Raw genomic sequence first — 26,286 nt, forward strand, 5'->3', positions numbered from 1 at the left:
CGATGGTGGCGCTAATCGTTTCGCGCTAATGTTCTACGATCGGGCGCCAACATAAGCATAACACGGGGCTAATTGATTCGCCGCAAGTAGTGGTGGTAGTGCACAGCACGGCTGACTGTTTGGGCAGCAGGCCATGCCAATGTGCTTAACGCGATAATTATACCGTTTGGTCGGGGGTTTGGTCGCGCTGCTTTACATGCCCGAGAGCAAGTTGCGTGGCGAGTGCTCACCGTACCCTTGCTCGAACGATTGGAGTGGCGCGTACCTGAAGCCACAATCTTAAGCGATCGGAGCGATCCTTCCCGGTGATCTTGAGATGGTCCATTGCAGTTCCCAGGCGTGTGTGCAATTGTAGCGGCAGTTTCGCTGCCCAAGAAGAATGCTTGGGAACCGGGCGGGAGGAGCTCTCGCCGTACCTAACCTGTCGTAGATAGTTGCAGGAGCGATAAAGCCACTGAAGAGATGCGAGCGAGCGAGCGAGCGAGAGCAAGAGAGAGATGAAGAGAATGGCCTTTTACTACCGTTTTGCCAGGGCGGAAATTTCCCGTCATTGGCGTTGATTCGTGTGGACTAATTTCCGTCCGTGTGGAAGGCTCGGACGATCGTGGGCCCCGCTAGGGACGGCCGGGCATTTGGTGATTGTGCAGATTGACAGCCGTAAGCCTGCGGAAATAATGCTACTTCTCATCGCAGCTCGCCCAAAATAATGCCTCTCCATCTTCATCAAGATGTTTGCTGTTTCCCATCTATCCGCACCCTCCTTCCCGCCACCAGCCACCAGAGAAAGGAGGTGAGCTCGAGACATAGATTGTGCCGATTCCAGCTTGGGGCGGGTAACAGAGGCCCTAGTTGAGCGGGCGGCAAATTGATATTACACTAACATACACGCGGAGCGAGGGGGGCGCCATCTCTGCTTTTATTTGGGCTCGAAAGAAGCAAATTTGGTCCGCTGCATTACGATGGGCGATCATCTCGATGTGTGTGCGTGTGTGTACACGATCATCAGGTCATAGATCCCCGCATAGATGCTCGAGCACGGGCACCATAACCATTTGAAAGTGTGTACAAATCGATAACCAGCAGCGGCGGTAAACATCCCGGCACTCACAACAACCCCGCACCGCACCGGGAAAATGGCCTTTGGAGATTGAAGATGGGCTCGGTGCGTAATGCTGCCAGTCCAGCGCATCCCGCGGCGAGAGAAATCATGCAAAGTGTTACCACTAACAACATAATAACGATCGCGCGCGCTCCGGAACAATTATCCGGCCGGACTTTCGAAGTTAAAGTGACGATGTTCGCCGCGAGGTCAGCGAACAGTGCTCGCCTTTGCGCCGTGGTCAGGGTCGATCACCAACAGCACAGCACACCGGCAGCGGCCAGTGGTCAAGCACCCCGTGATGGACTCTCAAAGGCAGCGCGCCAAATTGCCTTCCGCTAGCACCGTTTTAGTGCATCTTAGTGCGACTCGGTGGTACTTTTCCTTCTTTGCCTAAGCGCAAAACCGGGACCCTGGTTACACCGGACAATTCCCAAGGATGCACAGCCCAGCGTAGCTCGAACAAATAAACATTCATTTCACGGTTGGGTTGCTTTATGCGTGTCTAAACAGCGAATAGTGGCTAACAGGGGAAGCTTCTGGAGGTAGCAGGTTCTTGGAGAGAGTGAGCCGTTTGGCTCGCTTAGAATGCTTAAGAGATGCCGGTTAGTCGAAGATGGGATAGGAGGATGATGTAGGAGCTGGAGCGATGCAGGGTTAATTACCCTACTCATCAGCTGCTAACCGTACAGCGGCCGTTCGGTAAAGGGTTTGCGGGAACAAGAATGAGAGAAAATTATACAAACCTGTACAGATTTGATTTGTGGTCTCATGCCTCGGCATGCCATTGCTGCGTGTCTGCATGTGTAATGTGTTTGCATATGTGCGGCTGAAGGGAAAGATGCACCCGATCCCCCCTTGAGCTTGGAGTCTCGATTGAATCACGCCAACTTCAACGCAGCTGTTGATAGATCATGATGGTTCGATATTTGAACGAAAAATCGAGCTGCAGATACATCCTGGGGTTTATTTATACCAGCGAGTAGCGAACGTTGATTGATTCCAGTGTCCAGTGAAAATGATAGAAGATGTGAAATAACTAAAATATTCTTGTACTATATCAATTAAACTTAATAATATCATACTATTTGTTGAATATTGATGTAAGATCATGAGTTTGTTCAGAGTTGCCGTACGATTTGTCCCATTTACCTATCCAGTTTGCTAAATATCAGTTTTATCTATAAAACTAGAATAGTAACAATCAACTCATAAGATAGTCATGTATTTGTATTTCTTCAACAAAAAACGCAACACCCAACGTACAGTCATCTTGGACTGTACCCTTAACGCATAACTGAAATGATCTCCAAAGAAGGCTCAACCCCTTGGAATGTCTTAAGTACTGACTCGGCCGCCACAAACCAAAAATCTCTATCGATCTTAACCAATTCAAAAGATCTGGCAAGATCGCTTCCAACCTCCCGTAGCGATGTATTCCAAACCCATTCCGCTATACTTTCTCCCAACCCGGCTCCAAGAATGGTAGCGAACGCACACAACAAACACGAAGCACGCGAAGCCCGCCAGCCCACCAGCCAGCCAGCCAGCTAGCCCCAAACCGGAGAGGCAACAACAGCCAGAGCGCCATCCAAATGGAGGGGGGATGGGCGTGCTGAGGGAGCTGCATGATGCGCGAGAGCAAGCAGAGACAGACAGAGGCAGCGGCAGAAGAAATTGTGTAAGTTGCTTCTTTTTATCTGCCACGGAACCGCACGTTCCGGTTCCAGTCTGCAGTCGATATTCAACCCGAACGGACGTACGAAGCAGAACCTGGTTCGTACGCGCGCAACAGGCAAAGCAGAAGAGGAGCGAATTCTGGAGTGCCCCCCGGGGAAAGGTGTCCAACTTTCCCAAACAAAAACTGTGCCCAATCGGTTGAGGCGCTGACGGTTTAGCTACAAGTGAGTTTGAGTACTTCTTGCGCTCGGTGCTATACACCTTGGTTGGCATAGTAACGTACGGTGTTGATGCGGATGGGCGTAGCCCCTCTGTCCCAGATAGTAGGCGAGTTCTGGGTGCTTGTGAGAGCATCAGAGAGGTCATCTAGGACACTTTCAACGTGAGTAGGGGAGCCAAAGACCCCGAAGCGAAAAGATTTGTGGACTTGGTTTTTCGGAGTGCGCGAGTGATAGAATAGCGTGTGTGATTTTGTGTGCTCTACTACAGTGCTATCTCGCTAGCAACGTGATCCTTGCGGTAGACCAAGTTTGTTGTTGGTACGGACATTCAGTGCATTGAATTCCGTGCATTCCGTTCCATTCCCTGTGGGCGAGTTGTGCTCTCGAAAGTACTGCCGATTCAGAAGGAAAGTAGAACTACACAGCCCTGCCTCCCAGTAGGTGACAACGAACCGGACCTCATCGGTGTGTTTGGTCGTCGACTTCTGTTCTTCGTCCGTGCGTTCGTTCGTTCGTTCGTACGGCTGTTCCACGTTTCTTGCGGTCATCGTGGACCACAACCACCACACTATAACGGTAAGAATCTCTAGGTGTAAGCCTGTTGCCTAGAATGTTGGTCACTGCTCTGTGGAGGCCAATGGTGGCCGCTCCATCTGCACTGGTTCCCTCTTTTGCAAACGCGTAACACACATTCAAATGGCTTCTTGCTCTCGGACTTGTTAAAAAAACGTTGGGTAGGAACACACAACACAACAACAACAAAAAAACACGGTATACGAGAGGAAAGTTTTTTCACGCCCTCTTCTTCATTTGCTGCTGCACGGCTTTAACGACAAAATTGATGAAATAGACAGAAAAAACACAAGCACACAGAGATTCATGGCTGAGATCTTGGATGCTTTGCTTTGGTACGGTGTTTGTGGGTTTGTGTGTGTGTGTGTGTGTGTGTGTCTGCCGTTCGAGAGAAGCTTCTTGACGACGATGCTCCATCGAAGTAGGCTAACCGATGACGTGCGACTACGTCCCCGTCCCCGGCGGTCGCAAGTGCGCTGGTGTGAATGAACTTTGCCTTTAGTGGTTGTGGCCAAACGGGAATGAGGCCGTCTGCCGTCTGTGCCCGGCGCAAGGGAGCACACAGCAGAATATTGCGACCCCTTTCGGGAAAACCGTTTTTTAACGCCTGCATTTGGGGAGCAGGAAGCAAGCTCCACATTCCGTTTTTGGGTAATCGTTATTAAATGACGATCGCCGTGCCGCCGACACGACGAACGCCCAAGGTGTGTCGTTTCATGGCGATCTAACTGTACCCCCTTGTGGGGATGATCCATTGCAAAAAGAATGCAATAATTAGTCGAAAGTGTGTGTGTGTGTGTGTGTGTGTGTGCATTTGTATGAAAAAAAGCCCCAGCGACATAGCGACTATGGTCACCGCACCCGACAGTGACGGGCGGTTGGTTGGGATTCCCTCGTCGGTCGGTTTTCGTATGGTAATAACTTAATCGATCGTTAAAGCGTCACCGCTCGGGAGAAAGTAGTGACCTCATGCGCGAGTTGTACGCGACGGCAACAAACGTGGCTAGCGGAGAGTGGTGCGGGCGGGAAAACGCGGCGCAGCGCGTTGAGCTTTGTTGTGAAGGCGTGCAAGCATGTTCAACGCTACCGCAAGCGACGAACCCTTTTGCGCGAGCCCCAAACCGTTTGTGTCCGTTTTCAAACACACAGACACACAATTCGCTTTGCATGTTTTTCTTTCTTATTTTTTAATGGTTAACCTCGTTTTGCTTGCCGAGGCATATTTTTACCTCTACCCGGAATGAATTTTTGATGCGCTCTTTTTGTGGTTTTTAGGGCTTCCCTCGCTCATTCAATTGAAAACAAATTTCTCTCGCCCGATAACAAACGAAATCGAACCGGATCGAAACGGATATCGTTTGCTGATGGTGATGATGATGGCGCATCCTTTCCACGGCTCGTTCGATAGACGCATTAAAGATGACCCAAAAAAAAAAAAAAATCAGCCTCCCTCTCGATACAATTGTCCTCGCAAACGCAAACACTGTGCGCCGTGTTCGTTTCCATACACCCATAAGCTTCCGTAGCCCGGGAGGAGAAAGTGTAACACGCCAACACCTTATTCTCAACAGCCACGGCGCATTCCCGGCATGGCGCCCTGGCCCCTCCGCTGAACAATACGGTGGGGGGGCTAAGCGGAAGAAACGGGGTTGGTTCTCACGCATCTCGGCCAACGAGTCGCGATTGTAAACGGACGATAAGGCGGGTAAACTGAATCGCACTGATTAACCTGAATTTCCGAGCCCCAGAGCCTTGGCGGCTGTGTCGCGCCGATGGCACCCTTCCCACTGGAAAGATGGGCAACGGTGCGTGTGAGCGGCGACAGAACCCATTGTGTTTTTGGCCCACGGAGCAAAGAAAATATCCGACGTAGTAAGCCAGCAAAGCATGTCAAAAGTAGGGAGCTTGTCGCGCTGGCATGGCAATCATATGCGCACGGCACAAGAACAGAAGCCTGGCGTTTGTAGCCCACATTTGCCACCCCGGGAAGGGAGATGCTCCTCCCTTGTAGGACCTCCTTGGGGAGTGTTTGTCACTGGAAAACAGTGCGCATTTATTGCTGCACTGTTTAAATGGTTCCGTTTTTTTTTATTCAACACCCGTGCGGGCGCTCACCTGGCCGGAACAACGCGAGGCACTCATAAAACTAGCTCATGCTTGAAGCCATACCCCGGGAAGCCATTGCATGACTGTCGGTTTTGGGTAAATATTGTCTTTTGTCGGTTTTGCATCCGTGAGCGTTTGTTTTTGCATGCACTTTTAGAAACGGGGTTTTAAATGGTTGCGTTCAGTACCATTTAAATGCATTTACTTTTTGCTGTGTGGTTGTGGGTTTTGCTTCTTCTACACGCGATCACCACTGTCCGATTGCAACCGATCGTTGTTAGTACACTTTCAGCACGGGAGATTGCTATAATAATGGGTATGTTTGTCCGAGCAGCCCTCTGCATGGTCTGTAGCATAAGGAATGGAGCGCCACGTTTCACAGAGTGAAGAAGAGAGTTGGACAGCAAGAAGGGAGAAGCAGAAATGCTTACGTACAGGGAGGGAGGCGGGGAAGGGAAGGGGCATAATATCGTAACGGGATTTCCCTGGGTTCGCACCGGCCAGGAGTTCATGAACTTGAAAACGAAACCAATGATCTGAGACCGACAGGGAAGGGGGCGAGACCGGTGAAGCCAGCCAGGGCTGCATGTATGCTGACCGGAACATCCAGCTGTCTTTGGTGGATGCGTGATTTGTTTTGCTGCTGCCGAACGGGAAATTGGGCGCGCTTCACACAACGTCCAAACGTGTGGGAACGAATGATCGTGCTCGATCGAGGGAGCCGCAGCAGCAGCAGCAGCAGTTGTTGGCTCTACACACAAACACGTAAACACACACTTGATGTCCAAAGAGCTGAAGATCAAGTTCAAGGTACTGTAGGGGAGTTTCAGCTGGCTGCGATCGTGCTATGTGCCGAGGAGGAGGAAACGAGTTGCACCCAAAAACTGCTCGACTCTCCAAACAGGCGACGAACGCCTAGACGGATTCGAGATGGGTGCTAAAGGGTGCGTTACGTCGAGAGGTGCGTACGCTGCATTATGCAACACACGATTGCGTGAAGTCGGAATGGACAGGAACAGATCACACAACCAGTCGTCCGAGGCGTCATCAACGTTTTCAACGATTGCAGCCATTCCAAGGACCGGAGATCTCGACGGGAGAATTCGAATGTGTGTGTGTCGTATAGTACAGCAGAAAGTAGTACATCGGTCCATGAACGACGACAAAATGAGGGTATGTGGAGGAGAAGGAAAGGTGCTTTGGTTCGATCAACGATCGTCTTTCCCGACCTCCTCTGCCCACCTAGTGTCTAACCCAGTCCCAGAGTACATTGGAAGATTTAGGTCAGATCGCGCCGTGTTCACCTTCCTTCCTAATATTTAACGGTGCATCATATGGGAAGCGGAGAGAGGGCACACATACACATACACAATCACACACGTACGTAAAAGCAGTTTATCTCTTTAGGGATGCTTACTATATACCTTCACGTAACGCGTACACGGGGCCTATTGTTGTGCAAAACAAACAAAAGCACAGGAAGGGGCCAAGGCAGAGAAGTGAGGGGAAAGAAATGAAGGGTGACTCCCGTTTGTCTCCTCCACCCTCGGGGGGAGGCTATCTCTTTTCGGGAAATCGTGCAGTCGGCTGGTTAGCACATTCTTTACCGTAAACGAGGTTATGCCGTGCTCCACACTTGGCATTGGCTTTGGAGTGCGACTTGCGAAAGGGGACGGTTGAACGTCCTTTACGGTATGCGTGCCTTCGAGAGCAAAGAGAGTTAGGTAAGAAGAAGAAGAATAGAGAGAGGTATAAGGAAAGGCGGAAATAGGTGACATAATTCGATTGACCAGTGCGTGCCCGTTATGAATGTGTGCGCGCGCACGCGGTAAACGGTTCTTGCGGTGCGTGTTGAAATTCGTCAGCCGTGCAACTGTTGATTGATCGATAGGGGTTGGCGTTCGGGGTTAGATGGAGGATTCAGTGTTTAGTGTTGTCGGAAAGGGCTTCAGCTTCTGCCCATGGAAAGTTCTTTTGCGCTCCAATTCACCCATTCTTAACTGAAATCTCTTGAACTGGAACTAATTCTGGGCAAACATTTACTTCCCCAATACAGAAATGAGACCGATCGTCGTTTGCGCGCTAGCCCTGCTGCTCGTCAGCCCGGCCCTAGCACGGCCCAACCTGGTGGAACCGATCTATCTGCGCCGGCGCAGCAACCCGCTGGAGATCGTGGAGGAAAGCGTCGAGTCGGGCAGCGTGCAGCCGCACGACCCGTCGGCAACAACGCCGAGCAGCTCCGAGCAGTCGTCGACCGGCCGGACGGAAGCAGCGACCACCAGTGCAGCGACCACCGACGGCAGCACCACCAGCGCCAGCACCTCCACGCACCAACCAAGGTACCAAACTACTAACGATGGTCTCTCTAGCGATAGTTTAATCAAGGAATTTCTACTAAAAAACCTGGCCAACCTGCAGGGCCAGTCACCGGTGCCGGTGGCAGCACCGGTACCGGTCGATGGGGCCGGTTCCGAGGAGCAGAACACGCTCCGCTCGGTGTCGCTTGGGGGGTTGGGCTATCCGCCGCGGCCGAACTGGGACCCACCGGAGAGTGCGTACGTCTATCCGATCAAGAGCCAGTATCCGGCACCGTTGGAGGTGGAAATTGGTCAAAAGCGTAAGCCGGTCATCCACAAGATCATTACGAAGTGGTCGGACAAGACGTCGGATGTGTTCAATGTGGACTACGAACCACCGTCCGGTGTCTCGCTGCTGCGACCCTCGAGTCAGATCTATTCCACCTTTGGTGTGACAAAGCCGGCAGATACGCCGGTGGAGCAGGAACAGTTTTACGGTGGCATCACCCCCGGATCACCGGAAGTTCTCTCGACAAACTTCTACACACCGTCGGAGGAGGTGTACCAGGCGGGTCCAGGACCGATCGTGAGCGATCAGCTGATTCCAGTCAGCTCGTCCGGCACAAAGCACAAGAAGCACAAAAAGAAGAACAAAATCAAAATCACAATCAAACCCACGTCGTCACCCTATGGAGGGCCCGTGAAGGTCACTCAATCGCAACCGCAGGCCGATCCCGACCGTCCAGATGCGGTGTACTCGGGTGAACAGGTCGGAGCGGGTTGGAATCCGTACGAAGATCCGTACGAGGACCCAGTGGATGATGCGAACCCTTACGACGAGGCAGGCAATCTGAAGGGTGAAGGTGTGACGGACGCGGTGTCGGACTGTAACGAAATTACGATCTCGCTAAACGGTAAGCAGGGCTGCAACGATATACAGATCGCGATCAACGACGCCAACCCGAACCCGACCAAGCAGGGCGAGCTGACGAAACTCGGTCCGGGAGCGGCTGGTGCAGTGCCGGGAGCGGCCGTAGTAGCGGCTGGAGCTGCAGCCGCCGGAACGGCCGGTGCTCTGTCTGCTGCGCCCCAGGCAGCAGCCGTCCCAGCGGCGGCTGTTGCGAGTGACGTGGCGTTTGCGGCTCCATTGGCGGCGGCTGCTCCACTAGCCGCCAACCCGATCGTGCCGGTAGTCCCAGCCGCCGTACCAGCTCCGGTGTCGAGCTTCCTCAACACACCGATCAGCAGCCTGGTGAGCAACATCATCCGGCCGCCGGTACGTATCGGGGCGGCCGGGCAACCGGCGGCTACCATCGGCAACGGGATCGGTGCGAACCAGAACAAGCTGAAGCCGACCAAGCAGGGCAAACCGTCGCACGACCATGGTTCCTCCTCGCTGCTTCCCGACGTGTCGCACGCCCTGCTCGGCATGATGGCGGCCGTGTCCGCCATGACACCGATGAACATGTTCGTGCTCGGCATGACCAGCCTGCCCGTGCTGGCCATGATCGTCGGTACGGTGGCGGCTGGTATGTATATGTACAAGTTTTACTATCCGACGCCGGTGCGCCATTACAGCACGACGGTGCTGGTGCAGAAGAAACCGCCCGTCTCGTACCACTGGATACGGAAACCGGTACGGCGGCCCGTTTATCGGCGACCGATCCACGTCGGGTCTTCGTGGACCGATTACGATCCACACAGTTGGGGCCCAGCCGCCAGCTGGGATAATGATCGGCGGAGTATGCGCCAGCACAGTGATCCGTACCGGCGGCACAAACCGACCAGCCCAGCCAGTAGCAGTAGTTCCACCGTTCCAAGTTCCCGGGTCCGATAACACACCACCCAAACCCATTTTCCACCACTTGCAGCGTGCCAACTGGACCTCGGAAATGCCCCAGGCTTTGAGTTTTTAGTAGAACATTCCTTGCGCGACACTTACGGACAATTACCTGACACATACGACACACTTAAACACATACAGACAGACACAAACCAATGTACCGATTAGTCAATAACCATCCAAACCCAAAACAAAAAAAAAAAACAATACCGCAACCATGTAGTAGCATGAAGTAGCATGGCCTGTGTCCTTTAGCTTCTAGATTGTAAGATGTTATTTGTTAGTGTGTAGAGCTCGTATCTTGCTAGAAGTATGTAGCATTTGTCCGTAAAACTAATTCCACCTGCATGCATGCGATCGAACGATCGGCGCCGCTCGATTTCCTAAACCATCACATCTCATCGGTGTATTACATCTCTCGAAACCCATCGCAAACATACGCTGCATCGCCTTGCAAAAGTTGCTTACAAATGGCTTCTTCTCATCTCAGCATTAGGTCGCATTTCGCCTTCAGACTCTCGCCGATGTATGTACTTCATTCACACCATTCCTTTTTACACGCTTTTCCCCACCCGCCAGGGGAGCGTTACTGAAAGTGTTTGAGAAAAAGAGACACAGAAAGATAGAGAGAGAGAGAGAGAGAGAGAGGGGGCGAATGTTCGATTTGTTTTGTAGACATAATTAGTGTAATTTCAGTATTCACAGCTCCCAAGTATCATAGCGCAAAGCAGCGCTCGAACTAATCGAACGAACAAGCTAGGAACGATGGAGAGCCACCGCCGCAGCAGCGGCGTGTTTAATAGTTTTATTAGCCGACCCGAGAGTACCGGTTAATGGTCTCTGGCCTGGTCTGAGTCTGGGGTCCTCTGGGTCGAGATTCGGAGCTACTTAGTGCAATATAAGTATACGTAAATCAAACGCGGCCTCCGTGTACACACCTCAGAGCAAGGGAGAGATAGCGAGGGACAGTCGCAGTCACACTTGCCGACCCGGACCGGCGGAGGATGATGATCATCGTAATTTCAGTCCAGCATTTGGAGTTAATTGCCCCTCGCCGGTGTTGGTGGGTTTTCGCGAGCCGGTCGCGCTACCCGCTATCCGCATCTGACCTGACGTTTGTGAAAGCGTTTGACAATCGATCGAGGCAAGCTGCGGAGTGGAGACTGAAGCGAGATGCTAAGAGCACGTTCAGGTCTTGGGAAGTGTTGTTATCCTCTTGCTTCTTCTCCTTCCGATGCGCGCGCTAGACACGAGATCTGCGAGATGATCGCTGGTATCGCTTTCACGCGTGGTGTATTTTTTGTTGTTGTGTGCAGCATTTCAAGATTGAGATGAGTGAGATCTTGCCGATGATGTATCCTATTATCTGGTCTTTTCTGTCTGTGGAAGGTATCGCTGCTCATTATGTATAGCATTTCTCCTTGCTGCCAGGCAAACAACTCATTTTAGTTCTAGTTCTCGGTAGTGTGTAGTGGTTTTAAGCAAAAAATGGTAAGCTAGTAACTCGTAGATTAAGAAGCATGAAGCAGCGTGATAGTACTGTAGAGCGCATGTAAAACACGGCGTATCAATCGCCCACAGTACAGGAGAGGATGGATTTCAGATTGAACGTTTAGTTGCGTAGTAAGGTGAACAAACGATAATAAGCGCATGGACTGCATGGAAACACCTGTAAATCGTTAGGCTGTAGAGGGTAGTACTTTTAACTCGTAACTTTAGTTTATCCGCTCGTACCTTCCCGTTCCGGGCGACCTTAGCATGTAAGCGCATGTGCATGTGGCCTCGTTCGTAATGTAATGTTATCCCGCTGATCGAAATGTAGATTTGCTAATAGTGTGATCAGCATCCAAAAACCAACCAAGTACCGTGACTAACAAAAAACCAATAAAACGAGTATCAAGTACCTCCGCATAACACCCCTTGCAATTGAACATCATGTTATTTCTTGCTGTACAAACAAAAAAGAGCCACGTTTACCCCATCGAACGATCGTTCGCGCCGATACTTGGCGGCGATGCGATCCCTTTCTTTTTCACTTCCTCTTTGCATACCTTTCCTCCTTCCTCTTTGGATGAATAGTTAAGTAGCCAGCCTCAGGGCTTGCATGATCTGCATGATTAGAACGTAGCAGGGGGGGAAAGGGAAGGTGATCAAATGAAACCCACTTCATGGCCTGCTGGGCCATTGGCTCAAACACACACCGGATCGATCCAAAGTTGCGTGGCGTTCTAGAAATATATCTATCTTCTTCTCATTGCAGCTACGCGTTCAAGCGTCCCGAGCTGCTGAAGACAAAGCTAGGCACGTCCGGGTTCGTGGTGTCCACCAGCACGAAGGTGCTAACCGGTGGGGCGAGTGCCGCTTCCGGTGCGTCCCAAACGCGCCCCCGTCCGGCCCTGCTGACCGGATCGGGCGAGGCGAAAGCGCACGATCAGCTTACGCTTTTCGATCGCTTCGGCGGCCATGCCGGAGTGGCGGAACCGATGACGGACGAAGAGTACCAGAACGAGCTGCACCGGGCGACGGAACGGCAGCCCCCGCGAACGACCACCCCGAGGGAAGGGCTTTCCACCTGGGTGCTGCTGTCCGGCAGTGAGTCGAGCGAAATGAAGGGCGAATCAACCAGCACGCCCCGGAAGCCGCAGGTAATGACGACGACCACCACGACAACCACCACGAGCACGCCGAAGACAACGACGAAACGCTTCCAGCCGAGCACTCGACGCGTCATGCAAACAACCCCGGCCCGTCCTGCCCGTACGACCACAACGACCCCAAGCAGTGTCAGTTCGGAGGAAAAGAAGGAAAAACCCAACAAACCGGGCCCGAAGCAGAAGATCGTTTCGACCACCCTGAAGCCGGTGATCGTGAAGAAGGTGAAGAAGCCGCCGACGACTACCACAACGACTACCACAACGACGCCCAAGCCAACTACCACTACCACCACCCCCACCACGACAACCACCGAGATGGTCATTACCGAGCAGAGTGCCTCAACGGTGGCCAACGATCTGCTGGCGGCCGTCACCGACGACAGCTCGATCGAATCCTCCACCTTCCTGATACTGGAACCGAAGGACGCACAGTTCGATCTGCCCGAGGATCGCTCGCCCTCGAAAACGGCCCCAGCCGCCGGCAGCAAACCGGCGAAGAAGCCAAGCCGCAAACCGGCCGCCAAAGCGCCGGGCAAGAAGAAGCCGGCGAACAAGAAAACGCGCAAACCGGAAGTGAAGGACGTGCTGCCGGGCGACAAGAAGCCGGGCAACAAGAACAAACCCGTCTCGACGCAGATCATCAACTATCTGTCGCGCGAGGTCATGCCGACGGTGGGCGTCGGGCTGGTCGGGCTGGTGATGGCCGCCGGGTTGGCTTCGTACTTCCTGGGCAGCCCGCTCGGTGCGCTGCGCCGTTCGGACGACCGGAAGGATGATCTGTACTACTCGAACTACGAAGAGTACGCTGGGGCGGACGGGCAGAACGAGGAGGACGTGTTCGGGAAGCTGATCGCGGGCATGCCGGATCGTTCGTACTACCGGAACAATGCGCCCGTACGGCGCCGCACCCAGGTGCAGCCGGTACGGACGGGCCACCAGTACTACCACGTGCAGCCGTACGCGGCCAACAAGTATCCGCACATTACGTACCGCAACCGGGCGTACAGTGGACCGGCGGCCGGTGGCCCCAGCGCTTCCGAGCCGATGTACACGAACGTGAACCGGCCGGCGCAGGCCCAGGCACAGGCAAAGTCGCAGAACGAGTTCTTCTACAACACGCCGCCGACGCCGCACTACCCGATGCGCACGGTTTCGGCCGAGGCGCCGATGCATCAACCGGCCGCACCAGTGTACAGCTCTGCGTCCGCGGCATCCTCCCAACCAGCGACGACAATCGCCACCACAACAACAACCGCGGGAAGTCCTCCAGCTGACACCAATTTCAACACGGCAGCTGAGCCGATGGTCGAGCCCGAGCACGAAATGATGCCCAATCCGGAGGCCTACTCCTCGGAGCACAGCCCCGAGCACCATGCGCAGTACGTGGTGGGGGCAAGCTACTCGGACAGCATGCTGGACATGATCAACTCGGCACCGGTGCCGGAGCATGGACCGCGGCGAAAGCGGCGTGCTGTGATGGAGGCCGATGGGGACGAGGAGGAGTTTGAAAACGAGATCGATGTGGATGAGGATCGTCCGAAAGACGATCAGACGACCAGCCATCCGGGAGAGGCGGCGGAGATGAGCTTGTCCGAGGGAAGCGAGACTACGGTCGGACCGAGCACGAGCACGACGTCCGAAGCGCACCGGTACACGTGGGGCGACTTTATCCGAAACACGGTCGAGCGCAAGGTGGCGATGGGCATTCACTTCCTCCAGCACGTCACGAGCGACTTTCAGCGATATCTGAACGGTGTGCATGATCGGTTCACAGTGCAGCAGCACCACAATGACACCGGTTCCGGGGACACGCGTCGGCATTAGCGAGTAGCGACAGTATTATAGAACGACACACACACGCACGCACGCACGCAGGTTCTGAACCTACGCGACCTATGGGATTGAGGATAGAATTCTCGACACAGACAAACGGGGCCGCACACGCGGCGCCGAGAGCTCTCTTCTGATCTTGTAGGTCGTCCGAACTGAACCGATCGCGCGATGGCGATCAAACTAAAGTACACAGACAAAGGCTTTCCTTTCACCCATTCTGGTGTGGTGTGGTTTGTGTGTGTGTGTCGGTGTATATGGGTGGAAGCAAATTTTATTTATTTTTCTCGCACACCTCCTAAGCGCACCCTGTGGTTGTAGCTGCGTAGCGATGATTGTATCGCACGACAATGGCGCTGATTAGTGTTTTCGTCGTCGTCCAATGGAGTTTCAGTTCGGATCATTGTTTTAGGGACATCCGAAAATACAAAAAGAAGGAAACACGCACACACCTGGCACCAATAGAGCGACGGCATTTTGTTTGTTGGTGTATTTTACGCATTTATTTACAAATCCTTTTACAGGGTTGGTTGTGTACCGAGTTAAATATATCAAAAACAAACAGGTGAAACATAAATAAAAAAAAAGGTTAACAAACGACCCCTACTGGGGAGGACATTTCCCGTACAGCGAGATCCCCCCTCCCGCGTTCTACAAAACGCAAACATTTTTATATTATTTTTACGTACTTAAAGAAATAAATAAATTATCTCACACACTCGACACGGGCGTCACTTTACACCTTCAAATTTACTCCCACTCGAGGCTCTATTTCTTCTTCTTCCCGAGCACCATCGGTGCGAGGATGGCCATGGTGGCCGGTACCATGCCCGCCCCGACCGCCGCCAGCACGGCCGAACTGTCCTGGGCCGCATCGCGCCGCATCAGCGAGAATGCTTGCGGTGACCCGCCGGACGCGGACCCACCAGTGACTTTCGGATGCTTTTTCCTCTTCTGGCTGGGGCCGGTTGGATTGTCCGCCACGACGGTGCCTTTGCGCTTGCCGCCCTTCTGCTGCTTGACCGCATCCTCGACCGTCTGCGTCGAGGAGGACACCTCGATCAGCCCGTTGTGCGAGGTGGTCATGTCGTGCGCGTTCTTCATCGGTAGCACGGTCAGCTTGACCGTCTGGTGGCTGGTGGAGGCGGCAGGGGAGAACGTGATCGCTCGCTGGCCGTGTCGGCGTTTCGGGTACTGGTAGCCCTTGGTGGTGGAGATTAGCACCCACTCCCCATTGCCCCGGTCGGGGTAGGAGACGGGGCGGACACGCTGACCGGTGGTATCCTGTCCTGCGCTGTAACCGTTGGACGGCCCCGCACGATCCGGTGATGTCCCTTTGGGGAAGTTTGCTGGCCGTCCGTCCGTTATGATGTCCCGATTGGAGATCGTTGGGTTGGGAGGACCCTGGTCGTGGTATGCTTTCATCGCATCGTATGGATTGCTCGTGTGCAGTGGTTGCTGTTGCTGCTGATCGTACCAACCGTCAGCCAACTGTGGCTGTGGAGCTGGCGACGGCCTACTACGATCCGCATCCGGTCGCTCACTGTACAGCGCCACCGTGGGACGTCTTCGGTTGTAGAACGATTCGGGAGGTGGTTGTGTTGAGCTTGCCACGCGGTTTACTGCACCCCCATACCCGTACCCATACCCATCGTCCTCCTCGCCGGTGTAGTAGCTGGACGCTCCGATAGAGCCGGACGTGGCCACCGGTTTGTATTTGGGCGTTTCCTCCGCCGCTCCAGCATTGCCTACCGTGTTCCAGTACTTGTCGAGCGCGTGCTGCATCGCCGTCACCTTGCCGGGCTGGTGTTTGTTCGACTCCGACGACGTGGCGTGCCACTTTGACACCTTGCTCTCCGACCACGGTACCGCTTCGAGCGTCACCCAACCGTCCTTAACGTTCCACGGGTGGTTTTTGTGGCCCGGGTGCGTTGGCTGAGGTTGCGTCGGGTAGGCAGCACTCTCCTGGTACCATCGCTTGTTGCTCCCACCACCACCACCACCACCATGCCGCTCGTGTGTATCGGTGAACACAAACTCGTCCTCCACTTTTGGCTCATCCGGCCCTGGCGCACGCTCGCTGCTCTGGCTCGCGGCCTGAATAGCATCCAGGTGTGGCGGAACCCTGTTTCGGTACTGATTCTCGTCCCGCGTACCACCACCACCGGTACCTTCCTCGTCGTCGTCGTCAGCCGCTGCAACCTCGTTCTGATTTCGGTTCATGCTGTTGTTGATCATCGTGATCTCGTTCAGCCGCTTTCTCGTCGCGGAATCGGCGTTGCGCAGCTTCTCCGAGTACTCTTTGAGGAATTTGTTCAGCAGCTCGGGCGAGTAGAGGGTTTTTCGGCTTCCTGGCACGATTTGTTCACCCGAGCTGGCACTCTCCTGGGACGGGCGGCTCACACTGAGGCCGGTGCTGGTCCGGAAGCTGGTCGTAGGTCCTCCCGGTATTTGGACTTCCCGCGGGAACGTGTCCAACGGTGCCCGGTGATCGTACGGATCGGTCGCTTCGATGATCGTGATCGGTTTCGAGCCGGGCACCTCGATCTCGTACGTCGTAAAGTTCTTCGATGCCATGATAAGTTTGGGCGAGTTGGTAAAGTGTATCGTTTCGGCGGAAAGCCACCCAACGCCGAGCGAACACATCCACAGCACACACCAGTACCGCCACCAATCACTGAACCGATCACCCATTGCTCTCACTTGGATGATTCTCACTGTCTGCGTTGCGTTCTTCAATGTTTCCCTTTTCCAGCGATCGTTTTCCACACTACCACGCCAAACACTAGCTTCGATCAATCGATCAACGGACCTTCGAGATCTTCGACACACGCACACACACACACAGCCAACGCTTTTGTACGATGAAACGGCGCTCGATTCTGACGGCTGCTGTCTACTGCTGCTGTCTGTCTCAGCGTCTAATCAATACTCGCACATCACGCCCAGGCGACTGAAGTGGCGGAGACTGGTTGTCCTACTAATATAGTTGACTTTCTTGGCTCGTACGCTTCGGTGTGTGAGCGCGCGCCCGACAACCGCGGGAAAAAAGGGGGTTGACGGCTCAGCTCAGCTGCCTGGAACGAGCCATCGAAGGCAGCGTTGACTTGTGGTGCCATTTCTTGCACCCGTTGCTTCTCGCCTCTCAGCGCCACCGCTCGAAGGAGCGGATGGAAGAAAATTGCATCCACCACTACACCCCTTCCCCGGCCTCCCTCCCCTCTCCCACCCAGGGCGGTGTAGGATGTTTGGTGACCGCGCATGACTTGCTCGAAGCCTCGACAAACCGACGGCGAACGACGCGATTGAGCTGGCAAAGAAAAAGAAAGCTCTTGCCGTGGCCGTGGAGAAAGAACTGGCGTTCCTTGACGCTGCAACAGCCTCCCCCTCCCCCCCGCCATCCCCACCCTATCTATGAAAGGGTGGCGGGGGCAAACACAATGAAAGAAAGAGAACCAATTTTAAATCTTACGCTCACGCGAAGGGCATACAGCAGGGCACCGGTAAAGGTGAAAGTATACACAGAACGCTTGCGCGTGCTGACAAGCGCCCTTTGGGTGTGCGAGTATTGGTGTGAGCATGCCCGGTTCACCCGGTACCACCCATAAGGACCGTCTGCGCGCGGTCTTGCGGCGCGAGAAAATGGGAGCATTCGTTGACCCTTGGGCCACCGTGCGGCCATTGCTTTGTAGCGGGCGTGCAGTGTTTTTTGCCCCCCCCCCCTCCCCCTGCTAACGGTGTCACAGGGATGACGGTGCAGAAGCAGGAGTGTCGATCCATCCAATCCATGGGAAACCGATTTTGAAGGTGCTCGGCTAAGCGAACGCTCGATGGGAAATAGAGTTTGTTGGGTTTTTTTTGGTGTAAAATCACCCCAAAAAAAGCAATCTTCAGATTGGGCCACCTGCCCTAGGTAAAATAACACATCAGTTCCGATTCGCCTGCCACGAAGGTTGGGCGGAAAATTATCAAAAACAATTGTAAAACGGGGCAGACAAACCCGCCCTGTTTGCTCTCACTTTTGATTTCGAGGCGTGAAAAATTATGCTCTCGGGAGTGGATCAGTGTCCCCTTCCCCTCGAGGCCCGTTGCCGGCGAACGGTAACGTGCGTCAAATCGTTCACGGTCACGGAACGGTGATCTAAACGGTGACAATATTATTTACCTCAGCAATTCATTTATCAAGTGAAGCAGCTGTCGGTAACTGGAAGGTGTGCCGATGATGGTGGGCACAGCGGGACCACGTGTTATGCTTTCACTGATCTTCCATAATGGTGATCGTGGGTGGGTTCTTGTTCGGTTCGGCGCCGTTAGCGTGCAATTATGCACCACCCCACTCCCTCGTATAGTTTAATTGGAAATTGAAGGTGTGTTGCTATTTCTCAATCATTGCGAGCATAGAAAAGCGACATCGGTATCTGCGGATCATGGCTAATGTAGATACGGTGCGGCAACCAGCTACAGTTTCATTGGTTCCGATGCGTTGGATGAAAGGAAAATTTCTTGTAATGTTTGCATTACTGAGAGTTATGTTAAAAACGAATGACATCAAGAGAATAGAGGCGTTTTTTAAAGGTAATCAAGCACATTGATGTACAATGGTGATGGTTTATTTTTTCAACAGAAATTGCTTAGTGTCGTTTTAAAAACACTAAGTGGCCGGACAGTCGTCAACTCGCATAACATGACCGTCATGCGGTCAAGCCCCAAATGGTCCGTGTTTCCACACTGAGCACTGACTGTCCTGCTATCGGTAAATCATTAAGTCACTGAAAGCCAAACCCACTAGTGGTTCAGGCAGGCCGTGACCGATAACGGTTGGTGTGCCGAAGAAGAAGAAGAATAAGAAGGAGAAGTTTTTAATAGTACATCGATCAAATCAATTTGATTGCAGTGAGTAAAAAAGAAGAAATTTAAAAATACTAACTGTGCAAAAGGCTTTTTTACGTTTCGCCCCTAAATGTATGCTGTTATGAGTATTAGCCGAGACACAATCCAAAGATAGGGCGAGCGTGTCGATTAGCGCCATCTGGTAGAAACGTTTTCAAGGGGCGCGCATGTTTCGTTGAGTAAATCGTAAAGCGGTATCATGGGAATAAGGGGTAATAGGGACACAATAGCAATTACATCATTCTTTTTTTAATTTATCACCTCACACAAGAAATCTTACATTATCTTTTGCATTATCTTCGAAATAAAATTAAAACAATACAATAACAGTAAAAAATAAAAGCTGACGTTTTACCCGATGATAATTTTTCATTCGGGGTTATAGCAATGGGGCAAAAAGCAGCATAAGGCTGCAACATATGAAACATTATCACAAATTTGGAGCAATTTGAGCCACAACAATAGCCCCCGCTGGTCGCAGCTTTTACGCACTCGTCGAGAAATGTTTTCTCTTGCTATCTTTAGGATTACTCTTCTGCCAGATTTCCCTCCACGCTTCCTTGCACCATTAATTGAAGTTCATTTTTCAACGTAGCAAAAGTAACATCAAGTACATTTGAAGGTTTTAAGTTTACTTTACGTGTGCTGAAATAAAGGGTGTCCATTTTGCCCCGTGTGCTCGTTTTTTCCAAAAGTTGTCACTGGATTATTCTTCTGGATATCCAGGCGTGCAAGCTTAGGGTGTGCCGAAAACCGTACGATCATACTGTGTTAGCCGGCCTGAAGGGGAGGGGCGCACGGTGCAGATCGTTTGAACAGTTTCAACCTTAGCTATATTGTACACCTTATTTATTATAAGTTGAACAAGTGTGTTACAAGTGTCGAACGGAAGTATGCAAATAGAGTAACTAGTCAAGTTTACAACAGCAACTACTCCTGACTAATATAATCCTGACTCTGCGCTTATCGCTTGGTGAGTATATTATTTGGCGTTACTTTCTACTTACCTAAAGTGTAAAACAAGTGCGTGCTCTGATGTCTCTAGAAAAACCGGAGAATATTTATAGGAAGAATTCCACCATAAGTTCACCACATATTGATTTCTTACAAAAAACCTGCGACATTTTCACAAAAATAACCACGCGAATGGTACAACATTACTGGTTAATATTTAAGATAACAATGTGTAGCTTAGCACAGTGACGGATTAAGACTAGTGGAGGCCCTAAGCGGTCACACAAATTTAGGCTTGTTTGAAGCGTCTAGCAGGGAAATGTTCTCAACCAAAGAAGGATTGAGTACCATTTTTAGTAGCAAGCGGGGGGCGGGTTCCATTTTTTGGGGCTCCGCGTTTGCTTACCGCCTTATCCACCCGTGGCTTAGCATAGTCTTTTCGAATGAAACATATTCAACAATCAACATTCTGTATTGTGATCAGGAAACTTTTTTTTTGCATCCGATTTCTTGCATCCGTTGGATACCCACGATCAGAACTCAATCAACAAAATCGAGATGTTATCTCGTTATATCGTTAAGGCCGGGCTACATTGATCGTACTCGCACGCGTAATTTTGATTTTCACTAGCGCATCTGGCGGCGGCTGACCGAAGCATTTTGCCAAACAATTTGGAGCCGCTCCAGAAAATAGGTTAATTTTCCATGTTTTTTACTTAAATCGGAGGAGAAAAGTGTTGTAAAACGTAGATACACATGTCTTGCACGCATTGCATCCATTTTTGCAATGGAAAACGATGGAAAAACTACTTAATTTTGAGATCCGGCAGGTCCATTCCCTCGATGACCAAAAAAAGCTTCCACCAGCCGCCGCCAGATGCGCTAGTGAAAATCAAAATTACGCTTGCAAGTACGATCAATGTAGCCCGGCCTTTACGTTGCTTACCTACGATCAGAACTCAATCAAAAAAATCAAAATGTTGTCTCGTTATATTCTATAAATCAGATGTGTTAAACATACGGCACACAAGGGCCACATGCGTCCCGCGAAGACTTTCAATCCGGCCCACGAAGAGCTTTGGCAGTTATTTGAATGAAACCCAAATAGATTGAAGATAATTAGATAAGAAATATGGGAATACTAATTTTAATCTTCTTATGAATAACGTTTCAAAATTCGGTATAAGTTGTTCTATTAACGAAGAGTACAGTAAATTAGCGGCTTCTATGGTTAGGTATCCGCAAAGATGCCATATAGCATGTGTTTTGGTAGTTGTTTTAGTAGCGGCGGCTTCCTAAAGTGGACTCCTCATATTTTACCCATTTTTAAATTTGAAACTTTTTGGGCAGTTAGGAAACCTCGTATTGGAATAAACATATTGTTTTTGTGTGAATCTGTCATCGAAAATCATCGAATGTAATCGAATTTGGCTTCACTCTACACAGTGTGACGCTTTTTGGCGGAATGTCTGATTGCACGGTAACAAACAGATAAACTTTTACAGTGTTCGAACAATTCATAACACGCATATCCCAATTAATCTCCTACAGACAATAATGTCCTTTTTGAATTTGATCATCCGCCATGATTGTTTAAATTTATTTCATGCGCATTGACATTCCAACTCACACATTCAAATTAGCCAACGGTAAACCACTAGCTTAAATTCGCACAACGGCCACTCACGCTCAATCGGGAGAAAAAGAACGAGAGCGATGCATAGTGGCGGTGATCGATACACCACGACGACATATTTCTAATTCTTTATGGACGGTATGTGTTTTGGCGATTGGGAGGCTAATATTTCGAAGCGAGGACGCCGGCCGCTTTGGTGGACTACGATGCCGTCTTCGTAATCCGGTAATAGTGTCACCACCAGAAAAACCATCCCATAAATAAGCCACACTGTTCAGTGCTAATACAAGCACAGACGCATTCGAAAAAATAAACCGGTTGGTTTCTTCTAACGAAATAGTATGTAATCTTCCCCGTATCACACCCTTCCACTATTTATTAATTTATTATTTAAATTTAATCGACCATTAAAAAGGTCACCTTCAAGAAACGCGGATGATCGCTCAGCACGAACCTAGTTAAAAAAAATACAGAAGATTGCAAAACGCAGAACGTGCTAGGTTCGTAACGATCTCATTAAACTCACCACACATAGCAAAAATGAATTAGTGGAACCAAAAGAAAGGTGGCTGACCGCGATCCGCTGATCGAACCGGATCCTCTGCCAATTCTTCGATTCTTCTGCTTATTTTGCGTAATTTGCGACAGTTTGCGTAATTACGTATTCATGACCGCGCAATAGTGCGCAATGCGATGCAGTATTGTTGTGAACTTGCAAAACCACAAATCTTTTTTTTTATTATCACCTTTGTGATTTAATGTGTCAAAGAAAGGAGCAAACAAATATAACGTTTTTCCAAAGTTATATGAAAGTTTTTTTTGTGTACTTAAAACCATGTCATTAAAGTTATTTTAACATGGTTCTGTTTTACCTAGTTTTAGTTGTTAGGAAAAAAATGTGCAAAAAATTATATTTTTCTCAGCTGCAATCACAGCGGGCGTCGCGCACTCCTAACCGCAAAATGTCATTTACAGTCCGAGCTCACTGGTTGAACTTCGATTCCCTGCCAACTATTGAATATGTGCTTTTTAGTTGGCACGTTATTCCATACAAAAAAAAACTATGAAATTTTTCTAAGCAAGCCATGAGATTTTCGTGAATTTTTCAAAAACTGTTTTTTTCATACAAACGCATGCTTTTTAATTGAACTGCCAGCCAACTATCAGGGGGTTCAAGTTAAAAGCATGCCAACTAAAAAGCGTTCAACTTTTGAATGCTGACTGTATATACATAGCCTAGAAAACATCAAAAGTTCCCTGTCATGTCGTGTCATCTGTCAACGTTTACCACGTGCCTGATTATGGCTCCGTATAACGAAAAACATAGGAAAAAAAATCCTATCAAACCTACTAAGAAGAAGAACAAAATTTGGTATTGAAAGTGAAATCTTAAATGGCTGGCTTAACGGTACGCAAATTAAGCGGCCATCACAGGCCCCGTCGATTGGGTTGCGTTCTAGAATCTGCTGACGATGTTTTGTTGACCAATGACTGCATCGGCGACTCCCACGGTTGATCGCTACCACGCCGAGTCAGCAGATTTCCGACTATGGTCACCGCGTCTGTCGCCAAATTACTTATACAGGCGTCCCCCGAGTTACGACCCCCTCGAGTTACGACGATTCGCAGATACGACGATTTTGATTTTGACAGTTAAAAGTTGTCATTGACAAGAAATTGATGTATTTTTTTTGAATTTCTAGGCTAATAACCGTTATACACACATTTCCAAAGATTCCACAACTACTCTATCTTGAATATCTATATTGTGTACGTCTTTTAAAATATAATTATTACATTATCGAACATCATTTTAAATAAAATACACGATATCATAAATTCCAACTCTTCAACTTCGGTTATAAACATTATATTCATAGATATTCGACATACGACTTTTTCGACTTACGCCTTGCTTTGCGACATTTTTTCGGTCCCAAATACAGTCGTATCTCAGGGGACACCTGTACATTAAAATGGGTAGAGTAGTTCTGTGAGGGGCAACTTCATAGACTTCCTCTCATCCCCGTTAACAACAAAAATGATACCAATTTTACGGATCAGCAAAGCCGGATGCCATCGTTTCAACCCCCAAACGCCGCCCTCCCCCCCCTCATTTCCTCTTCACCCATGGCTTATTGTGTGCGGTTCTTGGAATCATCGAATTGTCTATCTTATGCTTCTTTCATTAGAATGAAAATCAACACTTTTAGTACATGTTTAATGCTTTATTTCTAATTTATTTGCCAGCGTACATTCCAGCTAGTCTGCTGAGCTATTTTGGCACAAAGTAAAATGCTTTCGTGAGCATAGAAGTAACCATCGGAATTTGTTTTATCACTTTACCTTGCGGATCGATAGTTTGGTTCGATCGGATCGACACAAGGTAGGACACATGAGACAGCAAAGCCTGAAGTTCCGTCTTGGCAATGTTGGCACCCAGCACTTGGCAAAGCGATTGTATGAACCAGGATCCTTCATTAGGGCAACGTATCGAACTGTGAGCTTCGTAGGATGAGTACATCACTAAAAGATCGGCATACATAGGTATTTTGACATCAACCGGTTCCTCTACACCGGGCCTTGCATCTACTGTGGCTATCGATGCTCCGTAGTCAAGTTTTCCACCGCGGCACGATTGAATGAACACAAGTTTCAGTTTCCCAATCAGCGAAGGACACTTGTTTCCAACAAAATTTGTCCACAGTTCGTCAATATGCAAATAATCGTCTTCGAATTTGATCCTATCATTATATCCGTGCGCCATCGCAATAATTACCAGACAATCGTTATTGGTGTGGTTCTCTTTGGACACCTCCTTAAGAGCGTGTCTGATTTCAACCGTCGTTTTATCGCTTAAGAGACGCACATCAAACTGTAGGTGCTTCAATACGGCCTTTAATGATTTCACATCTTTTTCTGAGCCTTTTCGATTCGTGTAATTATTGATAATCACTGCAATGCCGCGCTTCGGATGCGCCATGTTGTACGACTGCAGTTCCAGCTCTAGTGTTGACTCCATTGTTTCCAATGAGCTGTGGTTATTGTTGATATATGTGGCGTCCGTCACTTTATCACTTTATCTTACTGGCTTTTGCTTCCGCTCTTCTCGACTTCTGGAACAATTCTGCAAGCTCTCGATCGAGCTACGCACTGCCGATGCTCGATGGATTTAGGGTGTTAGGGGCCCTAAGCGGTAAAAGGAGTTGAGGCTCCCTCTGCCTTAATCCGGTGTCCGGTGAAATGAATAAAATATTTTCTTTAAATGCGTCGGTCGTTAACTCGTTAATAAATTAAAATCAAAGTGATTAGACCATGTATTGAATTGCCTTGTCATAGCGAGCAATGGCTCATTGTATCCATATAAAGTACGCCTGCTCTCATCAACAAGCAAGTTACGAGAGCGAAGAGGACTCGAAGGCACGTAGAAGAAGAACAAATACACATTTGTTTACCTTAAAACGGTGCTCGACCGTCTGTAGGCCAAGCAGAAGGTAATGTGAGCGATAACTTGGCATGGTTGTGAGTCCTTTGAATTGGTCGCATTTTAAAGCAAGTCTTGTAAACTTCCGTTGTATTGCCTCTATTGTGTTAATCATCGTAGTGCAATTCGGGAACCAAAGTACTGAACAGTACTTCACCCCGTGCGCACAAGACAAGTAAACAACGATATAAGACTTAAGACATGACTTCTTCTTCATTGACACAACAACCGTTGTCGGTCAAGGCCTGCCTGTACCCACTAGTGAAGTGAGCTTGGCTTTCAGTGACCATAGCAGGATAGTCAGACCTACGTATGGGAGCATGGTCTATTCGAGGCTTGAACCCATGACGGGCATGTGGTTAAGTCGTACGAGTTGACGACTGTACCACCAGACCGGCCCATGACTACATTATCGGAATTGTCGAAAGATAAAACCTAGCATCTTATATGCCTTGTTAACAGTGTTGTCAACGTGTAAACGGAAATTTAAACTAGAGTCCAGTGTAACGCCTAGATCACAAACTTCTTGACGACGATCTAACACACTGCCTAACAACGAATTACGAATTATTTGATCGTTTTTTCAAGTCTATGAAACGATATAGTAAAAAAGCAAGGGCTAGCTCGATATCATTTTTAGACACCATGTACCAAACACCAAGTATGAGTTTCTTCGTCCATGGGGCCCCTATTGGGCACAAAAGTTCTCGATGAGACTACTGTACACATTGTTGTATATGCTGGAATTACCATCCACGGGGCCCCTAAATAGACGGGGCCCTCCGTGGCCGCTCAGTCCGCGTACCGTTAAATCCGCCACTGCAGGGGTCTGAGGCAAGATGACGGACATTCCTGTCTGCTCTTTAACATCGCTCTGGAACGATAGACAACGACATCCGTGGCACGATCCTCTACCGGTCTCTCCAATTTATTGGCTTCGCGGATGACATCGACATCATCGGCAGGACAACAGCGAAGGTGTGTGAGGCGTACACCCGACTCAAACGCGAAGCAGCAAG

General features: G+C 50.1%; 3 protein-coding genes across 3 annotated transcripts; 1 reads left to right on the plus strand and 2 right to left on the minus strand.

Moving 5' to 3' along the window:
• Positions 1–2,794: 2,794 nt before the first annotated feature.
• On the plus strand, positions 2,795–15,026 carry LOC120950870 (proteoglycan 4-like). The gene is made up of 3 exons (XM_040369245.2): positions 2,795–3,576; positions 7,736–8,018; positions 12,080–15,026. The coding sequence occupies exons 2-3, from the start codon at positions 7,738–7,740 to the stop codon at positions 14,295–14,297; spliced, it is 2,499 nt and encodes an 832-aa protein (XP_040225179.2). The 5' UTR covers positions 2,795–3,576; positions 7,736–7,737; the 3' UTR covers positions 14,298–15,026.
• A 45-nt stretch (positions 15,027–15,071) lies between these two features.
• On the minus strand, positions 15,072–17,707 carry LOC120950872 (uncharacterized). The gene has a single exon (XM_040369246.2). The coding sequence runs from the start codon at positions 16,995–16,997 to the stop codon at positions 15,072–15,074; it is 1,926 nt and encodes a 641-aa protein (XP_040225180.2). The 5' UTR covers positions 16,998–17,707.
• Positions 17,708–23,591: 5,884 nt separating this feature from the next.
• On the minus strand, positions 23,592–25,047 carry LOC120950965 (caspase-like). Its single transcript, XM_040369413.2, has one exon. It carries the CDS (start codon positions 24,803–24,805, stop codon positions 24,059–24,061), a length of 747 nt encoding a protein of 248 aa, XP_040225347.2. The 5' UTR covers positions 24,806–25,047; the 3' UTR covers positions 23,592–24,058.
• Between the last annotated feature and the right edge of the window lie 1,239 nt (positions 25,048–26,286).

The sequence above is a fragment of the Anopheles coluzzii genome, chromosome 2 (assembly GCF_943734685.1).
Source record: "Anopheles coluzzii chromosome 2, AcolN3, whole genome shotgun sequence".
Lineage (NCBI taxonomy): Eukaryota > Metazoa > Arthropoda > Insecta > Diptera > Culicidae > Anopheles > Anopheles coluzzii.